The sequence below is a fragment of the Struthio camelus genome, chromosome 17 (assembly GCF_040807025.1).
Source record: "Struthio camelus isolate bStrCam1 chromosome 17, bStrCam1.hap1, whole genome shotgun sequence".
NCBI classification, from domain to species: Eukaryota; Metazoa; Chordata; class Aves; order Struthioniformes; family Struthionidae; genus Struthio; species Struthio camelus.
In genome coordinates, this window is record NC_090958.1 from 16,346,571 (window position 1) to 16,360,526 (window position 13,956).

At 67.2% G+C, this 13,956-nt stretch overlaps 1 protein-coding gene across 40 annotated transcripts in view; it reads left to right on the plus strand.

The window, feature by feature from the left end:
• NCOR2 (nuclear receptor corepressor 2) overlaps nt 1-13,956 on the plus strand; it is a 291,098-nt gene that overhangs the window by 201,255 nt on the left and 75,887 nt on the right. For 32 of the 40 annotated variants that reach the window (XM_068911834.1, XM_068911856.1, XM_068911855.1 and 29 more), the window contains 2 exons: nt 12,471-12,595; nt 13,516-13,688. In XM_068911834.1, the coding sequence (XP_068767935.1) occupies nt 12,471-12,595; nt 13,516-13,688 (298 nt within the window). The remainder of the gene's footprint in view (nt 1-12,470; nt 12,596-13,515; nt 13,689-13,956) is intronic. The other 8 variants (XM_068911826.1, XM_068911849.1, XM_068911827.1 and 5 more) reach the window with 1 other exon arrangement.

Below are 13,956 nucleotides of genomic sequence, written 5' to 3' on the forward strand. Positions count from 1 at the left end.
AATAAGAATCCCATTGCTCCTTGGCTGATGGTCCCCTGGCAAAGGATATTCCTCATAAAGCTGCTACTTACTGCTAAAAAAGCCTCCTGCCAAGAGCGGGGACTTCACATGATTGTGCTTCCAGTTTGTCAGAAAAACAAGCAGCCGCCCGTTCCAAGGCACGGCGCATGCGCCCCGGCGCGCGCGCGCCGCCTTCTCCGGGCGCCCGCCAGCGAACGGCGCCCGCCTCGCTGTGTTCGGGCTCCCGGGGCGAGGATCCTTTCTAAAATCATCCTCTGCGTTCTGGTATGAACAGCATAATTTCACCCTGAAAGGGGAGAATCAATGCTAAAAATAATAACTTCCAAGTACGTGCTTGGCCATTGAAGGGGGGAAAAAAAAAAGTTTCAATGTACGTTAATAAGCATAAATTTGCATGAGTTTATAACGAGAGCTGCGTGGCAGTGCCCCCCGTGTGTGGCTGTGTGCCTGCAGGGGCTCGTGGCGCTCTTTGGGATGTTGCACGTGGCACGTCCTGCCCCGCTCAGAGGGGGCCCCGCATGTGATACCGGCTGGTTAGCGCAGCGCGCTCAGCCCGTTCGGGCGAGCTGCTGAGCCCGGCTGGAGCGGCGTCGCCGGTGTGCTGAAACTGCTCGCGAAGGAGAGCGACTTCCTTTCGGCATCGTTATTCCGTGCGGCGTGTGGGGTTTTTAATCGGGAAGAAGTTCGCTTTGGTTGTGGAACAGCATGCCCGCGGGGCGGCGCGGGTGTAGCCCAACGGTTGTTTTCCCTGTAGCCGCGCGTGCGAATTCCCCCGGTGGCGAAGCCGCGGCGCGGGGCCGGCATCGGCGCTCGCAGGTGGAGGGAGACGGGGTCGGCCGCGGGGCCGCGGCCGGGAGGCTGGATCAGCCGCCCGGCCGCGCTGGCGATGATGATTCAGAGGCGGATGAAGTAATCGGAGCCGGTGGGAGGACGGAGCCCCGCAAGCCCGGCGCTGGCAGGCCCGCAGGATATGCTGTCATGCCGATTCCCCTCGGTGCCGCTGTCAGACGGCGCTCAGATATTCCACCGCGGAAGGACCCGGCGCTGCAAACTCCAGCGCTTTCGAGGATTCGGCCTGCAAGGGAAACTCCTACCGGAGGAGACCGGGGCGCTTAGCGTCCCACTCCCTTTCCCGGCGGGAAGCGAAGGGGCGGCGAGCGGCTCCCCGGCCGCCGCGGACCTGCCGCGGGACCCTGCCCCGGCCCAGCGCTGACGGCGGCGCTTTCCCAGGCCCACCCTCTTCCCTGCCCCCTGCCAAAAGGCGCATCGAGTCACGCGTGCCGGCGGCCGGCCCTCCCTCCCCGCGACAGCAGCCGTTCCCAGCTCCGCGCGCTGCTGCGGATAAACAACCCGGGCGCTGCCTTTATAAACCACCCGGCTGCTTTTTGCCCCGTAAACGCTGCATGCGCGCCGGCGAAGCTCGGCGCGGCTGCCGGACGGGCGCTCCCGCCGCCGCGAGCATCCGCGGCCAGGCGTGCCGGGGATGGAGCCGTGCCGGGGATGGAGCCGTGCCGGCTCGGCGCAGCGCCGCGGGCCCGCTCCCTCCCGGGGCCCCCACGGGCAGAAGGGGCCGGGGCCGGCTGCCCTCCTCTCTGCAGCGATGAGGGCTGGCGCTCAGCGAGCTGCCTTTTACAATGCAAACGTTGCGCGTCCCCGCGCTCAGTTAGCTGCAACGGTTAAGATGAACGATGAGTATTTATTTCTGGGAAACGCTCGATTTTTCATCAGCCCAGGGGCCGGTTCCTCGTTAATGACGAAGGGTTTGACAAGTCCTCTTTAAGAAGAGAGGAGATATTTGTCGTACAGGTCTGTCTAATAACGCAGCGCATCATACACAAGTGTTCCTGGATGTGACCGATAAACTCGCGAATACCAATAAATTATCCCGCCAGGCATTTAAGCGTGCGCTGACTCGAGCAACGTATTTTAAACAGTGCTTGAATTGTTTGAGGAGCGGGCACAGAGGGATGGTTGGGGCTGCCCAGCAGCCCGTCCCGGAGCTGTGCGCGTGCCTGAAAACGAGTGCCGGGAGGTTCGGCGCGGCTTCGCGTCGCGCTGCCGCGGTGCTCGGCCCGGCTGCACGGCCGTCCTGCTCTGCCCGCGCGCCGTCCTGCTCCCCGGCGTCTTCTCGCGGAGAGCAGCGGGGCTCCGGCAAACGCCGAGGGCCGCCTGGGGGCGTTCGCTTTGAGGCAGCGGCTCCTGCTCCGCTCGGAGGCTGGTGGTACGCGACTTAAAAGGAGAGCGGTTTCAACGGGGGAAAGCGGCCGTTTTTGGGAAGGGGCTGCCTCCCCCGTGCCCTTCCCAGGGCTCGGGGAGGCTTGGGCAGGGTCCGCCCAGGTCTCCCCCTTCCCCGGCCCGCTCCGCCTGGCCAGGTTTGCTCCCGCAGGGGGTCGTGTACGTTGTTGTCCTGTTGGGAAGGTGGGAGAAGCTCTTCCTGCCACAGACAGCGGTGTAGTCACAAACCTTTATGTGCCCTTTTTTTTTTTTTCTTTTTAAGCCCAAAACGCACTGCATGAGTTTAAAGAGTTGCTCTTGCTGCCGAAGCCGGGGTGGGCTGTCGTGGCCGGCGGGTCGAGCGTCAGCGTGGCCGGGGTAGGAGAGGCGGAGGCGGCGCGACGGGTGCTGGCGCTCCTCGTCCTGCCGCCCTCCGTCAGCCCCTGCGCGATGCCGCCGGGGGCCGCGGCCGGGCTCCTTCGGCCTGGGCTGCCGCTGGGCACCCCTTCCGCCGGGATGGACGCCTTGCCGCTTCCCCCTGCCACGCGAGAACCGCCTTCCCCCTCGCCCTTGAGCCCGGGCTCGCCCTTCCTCCGGCAGCAGGTTGACGGTGGTCTCCAAGCGAGCGCTCCCGGGGGCTGCAGAGCCGAGGAGGGAGGCGGGGAAGTCGGTCGGGGAGTCGCGGATCCCGGCGGGGGAATTGCGGCGGCGGCGTCCCCCCCCTCGGGCTGCCGCAGGTAACGGCAGCAGCGGTGGCGTTGGGAGCTGCGGCGTTCTGTCCGTAGCCGTGACCCGAGACCGACGGGGACCCACCAGCGGGTCGGGGCCGGAGGGAAGCACCAAGGCGGTTTGGACCGTTGCTAAGTTCTTTGCTAAAGCAGCCGCAGCCGAAAATCCCGGCGAAAGCTGGCTCTTCCGGGACGCCGGGGCTTTCCTGCTCGCCCCCCGGCGCGCGTGCGCCGAGCGTGGACGCTGGCCCCCATCCCTGGTGCAGCACGTCTGTGCGCGCGGCGTTGTTGGAGGGGGGTCACGCCGCCGCCTGGAGCTGCAGGCGGAGAGCGGTAGAGCCCGGCGGTGTGTCAGGAGTGCGGTAAAGCAGGCCGCGGAGGAGGGAAAACGCGTTGCCTGCCTGGGCCGGAGCGGGGGCTCACCGCTGCCGCTTGCAGCTGCGCCGCGCTCTTCCCCTCTGGTCGTTCTGCCTTCGCAAGCCATCGGCATCGCTGCTGAAAAACCTCAGCAGCCACCCGGAAAGGAAACGTTTCCTCTCGTGGCAAAGCCCTTGGTGATTGAAGGAGGGAGCGAACCAGCAGGGTCCTGTAAAAATCGCCCTGAAACGCTTCGGCCCTTCAACAACAGTACTGAACGCGCGGTAGCAGCGCCCAGGGCCGCCAAAAGGCTCCCGGCGCCGCAGGGGACGAGCCCGCGCTTCGGTGCCCTGGAGCAGCCCTGCTCACCCGTCGCGGGCGCCGCGGGGCGCCAGGTTCCTGTTAAATCCTCCGGGAGGCTAGGAAGCAGCTCTCCTCCCTGACGCGCTGCTTTGCCCCGGGACCCGCCGTTTGGGCGACAGCGCGGGCCGCTCCAGCCGTCTCGGCCGGGCGTTGCTGGCGCGGCGCTGGCAGCGTTTTGCGGCCTGCGGTGGCTGGAGAGCGGCTCGGCGAGCGCGCGGGGCCCTTCCAGCGCCGCGTGCCTCCTGCCGCGCTGGGGAGCGGCCAGGGCTTTTTCCATCGCTGCCGCGGGCCGGCGGCGTCTCGCAGAGGCTTCGTTGTTTACCAGCCGAGCGGCGCTGCAGCTCCAGGGCCTCCCAGCTTCGCGGGCTGCTGCCCCCCGCGCCGAACGGGGCGCCCTTAGCCTTGCTCCATACCGCGCTCTCCTCGTCAAACGTGAGCCCGGCCCTTTGATTTTTGACTCGCTCCCGCGGCACCAAGGCGAGTCGCGGGAGACGCGCCATCACAGCCGGGCGGCCGGCAGACGTTCTTCCTCCTCTCCTTGTTGTTTTGGCAGCGGCTTGTTTTGATTTGTGGTTTCTCCCATGCGCGGCGGGTGCTGCGCGCGGTCATGGGAAGCCCGGCTCGGCGGGCTGCGGGTGGCAGCAGGGGCTGAAGCCTTCCAGACAGACACATCAGAGGCTTCGGGCCCTGGGAGGCAGTTGCAGGATACGTATCTGTTTATAAGCCGTCCTCCCCGGGCTCTGCATCCAGCCCGTCTCCGAGGGGCGATGCGACCCGCGAGGTGCTGGCAGCGCTGTTGGTAGCGGCTTTGCGATACCGAGCCTCGGCGGTAAATACGTCCCCGCTTCTGCTCTGCCGCCCGTGAACGGGCTCCAGGGGGACCTCGAGGGCTTGGGCAGCCTCGGGTAGCGGCTAAAGAGGAGGCCGGCTGGGGGGGAGCGCGGAGGGGGAGGCCGGGAAAGCGGCGCTTCGCCACCGAACCGTCCGAGGCGGGTCCCCCCGGGGCCGAGCCCTTGGCGACGCAGCGACGAGGGGATGCCGCTCCCGGGCCAGCGCGACTTCGGCCTTTTGTCTTCGGCTTATCTCGGCCTTTTTTTAGTTTGGACTCCCTGATTGCACGCGGCGACCTTGGCCTGAGCCTCTTCTGTAGCCGAGCGGCCCTGGAAAACACCATAAATGCCGTTTGTCTGCAGTCACCCGCAGGAGAAGCGAGCTGCTGGGGAGGGAAGGGGGCCGCGGACCGGCGCGGCGCGCCTCTCTCCAAAGCCCCCGTCGAGGCCGAGGTGGCTGGGAGGTGGCGAGGAGCGCGAGCGCTCGCCCGCGTCGCCGCGAACCCTGGGCGATGGCCGGAAAGCCGCGGTCGCGTGAAAACCCCAACCCTGGCGGCCTGCGGGGCCCGAGGACGCGTCTGAGAGGTACCGAAAGGCGGTCGCTCTCCTTGCAGGTGGCTCCCGGCGCGGCGAGTAGGGAGCAGCGGCCTCCTGTCCGGTTTGAGGAGCGAGCGGGGTCGGTGCTTCCCGTGCTGCGTCCGAGCCCCCGGGGCGTTGCCCAAATGACGGGGATCTAGCTGATGCTGCTGCGGGGGGCCGAACGGCAGCCCACGTGCAGCCCGGCAAGGGGCTTTGGGTGGCTCTCGCGCGGCGCCGGTTCCCAGCGGGGCGCTGAGCTGGGCCGGCGCGTCCGCCAGCACACGGCGGGACCAGAGACCGGGGTGGGAACGGGCTCCCGGGGACAAACTTGCTTTCGCCCCCTGACGTTTAGCCGTCTCGGAAAGGTTGCCGATTCCCGTCTCCTTGGCCGGGAGGAGCCGGGAGCCCCGAGCGGGGCCAGGAGCGGAGAGCAGCCAGCTCCGCGTGCAGCACGGGCGCCCTTCCCGGACCGGGGCTCGTTGGGGCCGGCGTAGCTTCGCGTGCGGCTTCCCGGGGTGCCGAAGCGGCTACGCGCGGCCGAGAACGGAGCGAGCGCGTGATCCCCTGCCGCCGGGTCCCCTGCCGCAGCTCCCGCCGGCATCTCTCCGATCCCCGGAGCGGGGCGCAGCGCAGCCTGGGAGGTGTCCGGGCCAAGGGCTGCACGGCTTGTGGGTCGCGGTGCGGACGGAAATAACGGTGGCGGCGGGGAAAGGACCGGGAAGGCAGGATGGGGCCTGGACCGAGAGCAGCCAGTGGAGGAGGAGAGGGGGGGAAGATGCTCCTGGTCCCGGTGCTGGAGGAAGAGGATAATGATGATGATGATGATGATGTAGATGTAGGAGAGGCTGCCATGCGGGCTTGCAGCAGCCCGCGCAGGGAAGCGCTCTCACCAAGCAGCGCCGACCCGGCTGCTGGGTAAACTGAGGCAGCGGCGGCTGCAGCCCGCAGCGAGCCCCAGGCCGTTCCCCGGGGCGCAGCGCCGTGCTGCCTTCAGAGGGCTGGTTTTGCTGTGGATTTTGGGGGTGCTGCAAAGCAGGGCGAAGGGGACAGGGGGGAGCGTGGGAGACGGGGCGCTCGCCTGCGAGGTTAACTCCCCCCCCCGGCCCCGCCGGGCAGCGGCGGCTGTGCACGGCCCCGGGGCCGTCCCCAGCCCCCTGCCGCAGCCCGGCGCGTTTTGCCGGCGGAGGGGACGGCGAAGGCAGGGATAGTGGTTCTCTGGCGGTTTGGGAATTTGGAAAATCGCTAGCGATGCGCCGTAGGTTAAGCTCGCTCTCCTCGGAGATTAATCACGCTGGCTGTAGCCGGCACCGAGAGCCCCGGTGACGAGAACTGTGGTTTATAGATGATGATTCATCGACTCGACTTAGAGCGACCACGTTATTCCAGCAGATTGCAAAATCATAAGAGGAATGTTGTGGTTAGTTTACGGCTTAACTATGCAAATCGTCAGGAAGCCTTCAGAGCCGGAGAATGTGAGGCGCAGCGAGCCCGGGCGGCTGGGCGGCGAGCAGCGCCCGCGAGCCGGCCATGGGGCTGTCGGGGACCAGCCGCTCGCGGGAGGCCGAAGTAAGTGAGCGGGGGGGGGGTTGGGGGGGGCAGCGGAGGGCCGGCGGTGGGGGACCCGCTCCCGGCCGGGAGGGGCGATTTCGGGCTGGTTTCGCCTCGGCTTTGTCGCAAGGCGACAGGCGTTCGCCGCCGGGGCCGGGGAGGGAGAAGGCGAACGCCGAGAGCCTGCTTTCCCCCACCCTCCGCCTGCCGCGTCCCAGCGCGGCGGAGGAAGTAAACAGAGCGAGTGGGAGGAGCTGCACCTCTTCCTCGCTGGGGTTTTCTCCCAGTCAGACCCACGGCCTGTGGGGGGGGGGGGGGGTGGGATTCGTGGCTGCCGTGAGGTGCAGCGAGTTGGTCGGTTCTCAGTGAGGCAAAGGCTTTGGCACCCGGGACCTACCTCAGAGCTGGCGTCCCCTGAAAGCGACCCAGGAGCCAGAGTTTTACAGCGGCTGAAATCGCCGTGACACGGGAGCCCGCTGGAGTTGGCAGGGCGGGCGAGCAGATGCCGGCGCGGCGGCCTCTGCTCCGTCTGCCCGCGGGGCGCGCGGAGGGGCCGGGAGCCGGGGGGGGCGCCCCCGCACGCGCGCCCCGGCGAGGGGGTGCCCGGAGGGGCGCGGGCTCCTCCGGACGGGCTGGCAGCGCTCTGCTCCTCTCCGGCTAATCGGGAGCCGGTGGGAATTTAGGACAAAGGTGAGCAGATGTTTGTAATTACGGAGCAGCTCGTGCCGGAGCGCGGCGCGGCCAGCGCTCGGGGCGGCGGGGGGGGGGTGAGGCTCGCGCCCCGGGGCTCGGAGCAGGATCGGCCTCCCGCTCACACGTCCCGCCCGCGATTTGTCCCCAGGCCTTTTAAAACAAACAGGATGCGTTGGCAGCAGAAGCAAACAGCGGCGATGCTGCGGAGGAAGGGCGGTCCGGCGGTTAGGGCGCTCGACCTGGAAGGGAGGGTCGGGCGAGGAGGAGGGGAGCCCTCCTCCCCGCCGCTGCCCCGCTCCGTGGCCTTGGGCGCATCCCTTACGCTTCCCGTGCGGCCTCCTGGAGGCGTCGCGCCTTGTCCTCGCGGGGCTGAGGCCGGCGAGCAGGTCGAGCCCGCCGGGAGCTGAGCTGTCCTGCTGCTCGGCCTTTGGCTCGGCCGATGGGAGAGAGCTGACCCACCTGCTGGTCCACCTCTAACTGGGGCAGCATGAATCAGAGGGAAACATCGGCCGGTAATTTGGGAAGCATTTCCTGGCCCGTCACGCTTTGGGATGGCGTCCCGTCCCTTGAATCATCCCGAGCTGGGCCGTGGCCAGGGCTAAGAATAGCCTCCTCGTGCGCGGCGGGGGCAGCCGAGTGCCGGTGAGGGGGGGGGACGGACAGGCCGGCCCGTGGGCGCTCGCCCATCCCATGGCCTGCTCTGCGTTCCCTGAGCCCGGCTGCCGCTCCGGCTCCGGCCCCTGCCCCGGGCGGCCTGCCGGAGGCCGCCGGCGCGCTCCGCGGCGCACGCGCTGCTCTACGTCGCCGGGTGCCGTCGGGCGTCCGGCTCCGCTGCCGGCCCCTCTGAAGCTTCGGAGGTCCAGCGTGACGTATGGACGGGTCCGGCTAGCGGTGGGGGTGCCTGGTCTGTCCTCGTTTAGACCACGGGAACGTGTCCCCCCGCTTTCTCCGAGCGCTGTTTGTAGCTGAGCGGTTGCACGTCGGGACCCGGGGGTGTCCGCTCAGCCAGGGCTCTGGGCGCTCCGGACAGTCCTGCCGGCTCCAGCCCGGCCCGTACCGGGCGTTTGAGTGCGGCTCCTCCCAGGAGCTGCTGCCCGGGGGTTCGGTGGATCCCCGTGTGCCCGGGTGACGGCTCCTGGCGTTCGCCGCCGTGCAGCCGAGCCGTGGCGCGGGCCGCAGACCGTCCCCCTGCGCTTGCTAGGAGCGGAGGATCCAACGCGACGCTTGGCCAGGAGGTCTCCTTCAGACCGGAGACGCAAACGCAGCCGCTCGGTGGAGTCGGGGGTATTTTCTCTTGCTCCGGCCTTGGGGTGATGACACCGCCTGATTTACGCACGTCAGATACACACATCCTGCACAGCAGGAGAGGGCTGGGAGATGAGAGCCGCCCCGCTGCTGCCGAAGGCGCTCTGCCCACCCGAGCTTTTCCACCCCGTGAGAAGTGGTTCTTGGCATCAGGCACCCTGACGTGGCCTGGCCAGGGCAATCACTAGAGGGCATCCTTGGCTTAAAATGCTCCCTTCCGATGGGAGAAGCACGAATTTGATGTCCCGCCACGGGTTCACGGGAGCAGCCTGGGAGGAGCGGGCGGCGTGGTCGGGGCAGGGGTCCTGCCAGCCCGCCCGCCGGTGGGGTTCCTCTCCCCTGGGCGCGCGGGAGCTCGGCAGACGCCCTGCCGGGGAGGCGGGCGCCTTCAGCCGGCGCCTCCGCAGCCTTCCCGGTCTCTTCCAGCCCTGCTTTTGCAGGTTGGCGCGGGGAGCTCATTAGCATCGCTGCGATCCCAGCCTGTTACTATGGGGAAGCGCGGTGATCGCTGCTCGGGGTTACAGCCCTCGGGTTCGAACAGGCGGTGAGACGAGATGAGACGATGGTAAAACCCCTAAGAGCCCGGGCGATGCTGCCGCCGGGACCGGGACCTGCGCGGCGGCTGGCCGTTCCTGAGGGTGAGGGAACGGGACTAGCGGTTTGCTCTCGGTACCGCTGGGCAGCCGCTGGCGCCTGTGCCCAGGCATCTGCCAGCCGTCTGCCTGCCGCGCTCTCCCAGGATGGTGCTGTTGCCCCTGTTTTTAGAGGCTGGGAAGCCAAAGAGACCAACAGCCGAGTCGGGCAGGCGACCTGGGTGGGAGGTGCAGCATCCTCTGGCGTCTTCAGCACCTCCCGTCTTTCCTCCATCCCTTGTTCAGCGTGGCAGGGGAGGAGGCCGCTTGCGCCCGTCCCTGGGGATTTGGTTTTGGCGAGCTCTCTTTGGAGACTAGCGCAGCAAATCCGAGGTGGCCGCTCGCTGTCGGCCCGAGCAGGGGCAGCAGGGCCGGAGGGCGAGGGCGATGCGTGGGCAGGGGTGGCTCCGGCACCTCTCCGTGCCCGGAGGGCTGGTTTTGGCCGCCGTGGGGAGCTGGGATCTCCGGGCGCTCGCCGAGAGCGGGCAGCGTTGCAGGGCGAGGAGGCAGCCCGAAAGGACGCTGCAGAAATGCAAGGGACCCCCCCCCCCCCCCCCAAAAAAAAAACAGAGTGAAGGGACCATAGAAATACCACAAATCTAATCCGGGCTTCCCCACCCCTACCAAAACACTTCGTAAGAGAAACGACCGTGGCTTGGAAAGCCGGAGACCGGGGCAGAGCCTGCCCGGAGGGCCGCGCTCCCCCCGCGAGGCCGGCCCTGGCCCCCGCGGGTCGCAGCCGTCGCCGCGCCGCTGCTTGTCCGGGCTGAGCCCACGCTGCCGGCGCGCGTCCTGAGTCAGGAGTCAGCGGGTTCAGCGGCGCGCGCCTGGCGAATGCCCCTCGCAGCCGGCACGGGCTGGCCCGCCTCCGCGGGTTTTCGGTGCTGGCGTCGAGGGGCTCGCGCCTCCCGGGGGGGGGGGGGGAGGTCGCACGTTTACACCTGGAAAAGCCTGCTGGCTCAGGCAGGTGCCGGACGGGGCATCCTGTGCGCTCTCGAGAGCATCGCCCGGCTCCGGGCTGCGCCAGCGGCCCCCGACCGCCCCCCCCCCCCCCCCCCGGGGGGACGGCTGCAAAGGGCAGCCCGCGCCAGGAGGCAGGACGAGGTCAGAGCCGTGCCCTCTCCTTCCTGCCACCCACTCGCCCAGCGGCGCTTCCTGCCCGGCAGGTGCAGCGACCGCGGCGCGGGGGGCTCTGCCGCGGCAGAGCAGCCGGCCGCCGAGCCTTGCTGGGGCGGCCGTGCCGGCTGGGGAGCTGTGCTTCTCCCCGGCGGGTTCGGGGACGCCTACGTGCCCGAGCGGCTTCTTTAACTGCGTCCCGGCTCCGCTCGGCGGGGAAGGGGCTGTGCCGTGCCGGCGGCTCCCCCTGCGCCGGGAAGCGCCTGGCCGCCTTTCCGGAGGGCTGCCGGCGCGGCGGGCGCTGCGAAACCGGGCAGGCGGCATCGCGGCAGACGCCGGTAGCGCCAGGCGCTGGGCTGAGCAGGGTTGGTCTGCTCTGCCGATCTGCGGAGACGGCCTGTTTCTAGGCTCCTTCCCCAAGCGTTAGAGGTTTGCGGATCCTGGAAAACGTGAAGCAACTGAGCGCCTATCCGAGCTGCGCTCCCAACTATTTCCAGGCTCCCCCTCCTTCCTCCCCTCCCGCTGGTCCGGGCCCTCGCTGGCGCTGCATCCCGCGGAGTCGTTCCCGCGGGCGAGCTGGGGGTGGGAACCGATGCGCTGCTGCCACGGGTGCGTCGAGCACGTGCCAGCGCGCAGGTGCCGCCGAGGCCCGCTGACCGTGCCGGGCGCGCTGCGGGGCGCGGGTGCCGTAAAGCGCAGCGGCCTGCCCTGCCTCGCCGGCGGGCGGAAAGGCCGCGGGCTTTCAGCTGATCGCCGCGCGCCTGTTTGAAGGGCTTGCGTCGATCCGAGGTCTGAAAGAAGCAGCAGCAGCTTTCTCGTTAAAACACTCAGGAGCCCGTGTTTGACAGCTCCGTGCTTCTAATTTTAGCAGCCGCAGCGCTTTGGGGCAGAGGGTTTAGCTTGCACAGAGCGCTGCTGCGGCGTGGGAAGGCTGCGCTCGGCGGCAGCCTGGAGCTCGTGCGGCGGGGGCTGTCCCGTCCCGCGGGCTCGCCAGGCGCCGGCACAGCGCCCTGTCCTCGCCGCTGCCCGACGGCCAGGCCACGCAGCCGGGTATCAGGCTTTCTGCTGAGAAACGCGCTTTAGGACGGTTATATTCCCCCCGCTGCGGCGTTGCAGCACCGTTCCCCGAGGGGCGGTGGAAGCCCCGCTGCCCGGGCAGGGGCTAGGCGAGCCGGGCGGGCTTTGCTGGAGCGAGCAGCCCCGCGTTAGCTAGGAGCAGGACGGTTTAATCAATCATTTCCGTCTCCGATTCTGACTTCTCGCTGAAACTCCTCTTGTTCGCTGCTCACCAGAGGGAAGGGAGGTCAGGGGAACGAGGCCTCCCCAGCATCCTCCTTCCTGCAGCTGTCGAAACAAAATCCAGAAATATGATAATAACTGCGTCCCTCCCTCGCGCAACGCGATGTGTTCGGCGCGCGAGAGCGATGGCAGCGGCGTTGGGGGCGGTTGCCGCGCGCAGCCTCGGCCAAGGGGGCCCGGAGGTGTCGGCTGGGGCAGGGCGGAGAGCCGAGCGCCTGCCGTCCCGCGCCTCTTCCCTGCTCGGCGATACGGAGGCCGTCAGCTTTCCCCACGTGCTCTTGGTCGGGCCGGACGCTTGGAAAAGGATCGCGGCGTTTGTATCGCTGAGCCTTGGCGCGCCTCCGGTGCCCCGGGCTCCTTTGTCCTCCGGCAAAATGCCCCCCGCTGGGTGCAACTCAGCCCCGCTATCGCTAAGCCTTCACCCGCGGTGCACCCGGAGGTTGTTTTCACCTCTCGCCCTTTCCCCGCCAGAAGCATGAAAGCTGCTCCGAGCCCGGCGCAGCGGGGCCGGCCCGACCCGCGAGGGCTGTCCCGCCGCCGCGCTCGCTCCCCGACGGCCTCCGATCTCCCCGCGACGCTCGCGGCCCCTGCGGCCTGGGGAAGCGCCCGGCGGCCCGCAGACAGCCGCCCCGCGGCGCGAGCAGCGCTCTTCCTCTTGGCGGCCGGCCCCCAGCATTGTTTCGCTGCGTTTGTTTAGGTTGGCCCAGGTGCCGAGATCTGTCCGCCTCAACGTTGGCGTTTTTGTTTTTGTTTTTGTTTTTTTTTTTACGTTCCTTATTTTGCAGCAGCAGCAGCAAATGCCCCGTAGCAGCCAAGAAGAGAAAGATGAAAAAGAGAAAGAGAAGGAGAAGGAAGGAGAGAAGGAGGAAGACAAACAGGACACAGAAAACGACAAAGAAGAACTGACAAAGTAAGCGAATCCCTCCCCTCGGCGGTCTCCTCCACCTCCCGGGAGAGCCGTGCCGGGGCCAGGCGAGCCCGCGCTCCCTCGCCGGCCGCCGCCGGGGCCGCCCGAGCCTGGCGCAGGTCTCCCCGCGCGGGCTGCAGGCGCCCATCTCTCCTCCTCCCACGCAGAGGCCGGGGAGAGTCTGCTCTCCTGGTTATTTGTCTTCCCTACCGCTCCTAAACCTGGAAAACGACTCTCTGATGTGCTTTTTTTTTTTTTTAAACCTGATCAACCCGCAAAGCTGCTCTGGTCCTGGGGCTTGTTTTGTTGTTGCGAGAGCCTCCCGGAGTCGGAGGAGAAAATAAGAGCGCAGCCGAGCGTGGTGCTTTCACCTTTAGTGTTATTGATGTCAACATGAGAGCTTCCAGATCAAGGGATTCAACCGATTTTATAACTGCGCCTGCCTCCCCGCCTGACACAATCATAACTTAACAGGGAGCGTCGGAGCTGTGGTGGGGAAAGGTTGGCACGCGGACTGCTAGCTATCTGTAATGGGCTTAATACTTGGTTTAAAAGAACATCTGGCTTCATTATATCTAGGCTGCTAAGACATTTACCAGCAGGTCCCTTTCAGGAAGATAAATGAGGAGGAGGCAGTGATGAATTTGAATGGCCTAGTATTAAACCTGTCTCCGTCAGGTCTCTGCGTGCACTCAGCAGTGGAACTGCAGCCATCTGCAGAAAGCAAGCCCCACCACCACCACCACCACCACCACCAGCAGCCTGCTAACAGCCAGCAAAAGGGCCTGCGTGTGCAAAAAAAGTACAGACCCGCTCCCCAAAAGACCGACAAAAAACCCCAAACACAAGCAAAGAAAAAAATCGCTTGACCTGAAAATCAGGCCAAGCCCGACAGTCATTTCCTCCCTCCCTGTTTTTTGCAGGGACAAGAATGATGACACGTCCGGGGAAGACAACGACGAGAAAGAAACCGTCACCTCCAAAGGCCGCAAAACCGCCAACAGCCAGGGCCGGCGCAAAGGCCGCATCACCCGCTCAATGGCGAACGAAGCCAACAACGAGGAGGCAGCGGCTCCGCAGCAGAGCGCAGAGCTGGGTGCGTAGGCGCCGGTGCGCGGTCCGGCCTGCCGGGGCAGCGCGAGACGCGGTTGGGACAGGGCAGGCTCGGTGCCTGCTCCGCTGGCGGGTGCTGGGACGACCTGTCGCCCTGCTCCCCTCCCTGTCCCCAACTCACGAGTGAGGGTTTTCCTCCTCCGCCGCCCGGCCTGAGAAATGCCCCCTTTCCAGGGAGGCAGTGGTAAGGTTTCTCTAACCCGTTAGTTGCCCCGTGCGATGCAGCCAGACGAACCAGAGGCGTTTGTGAG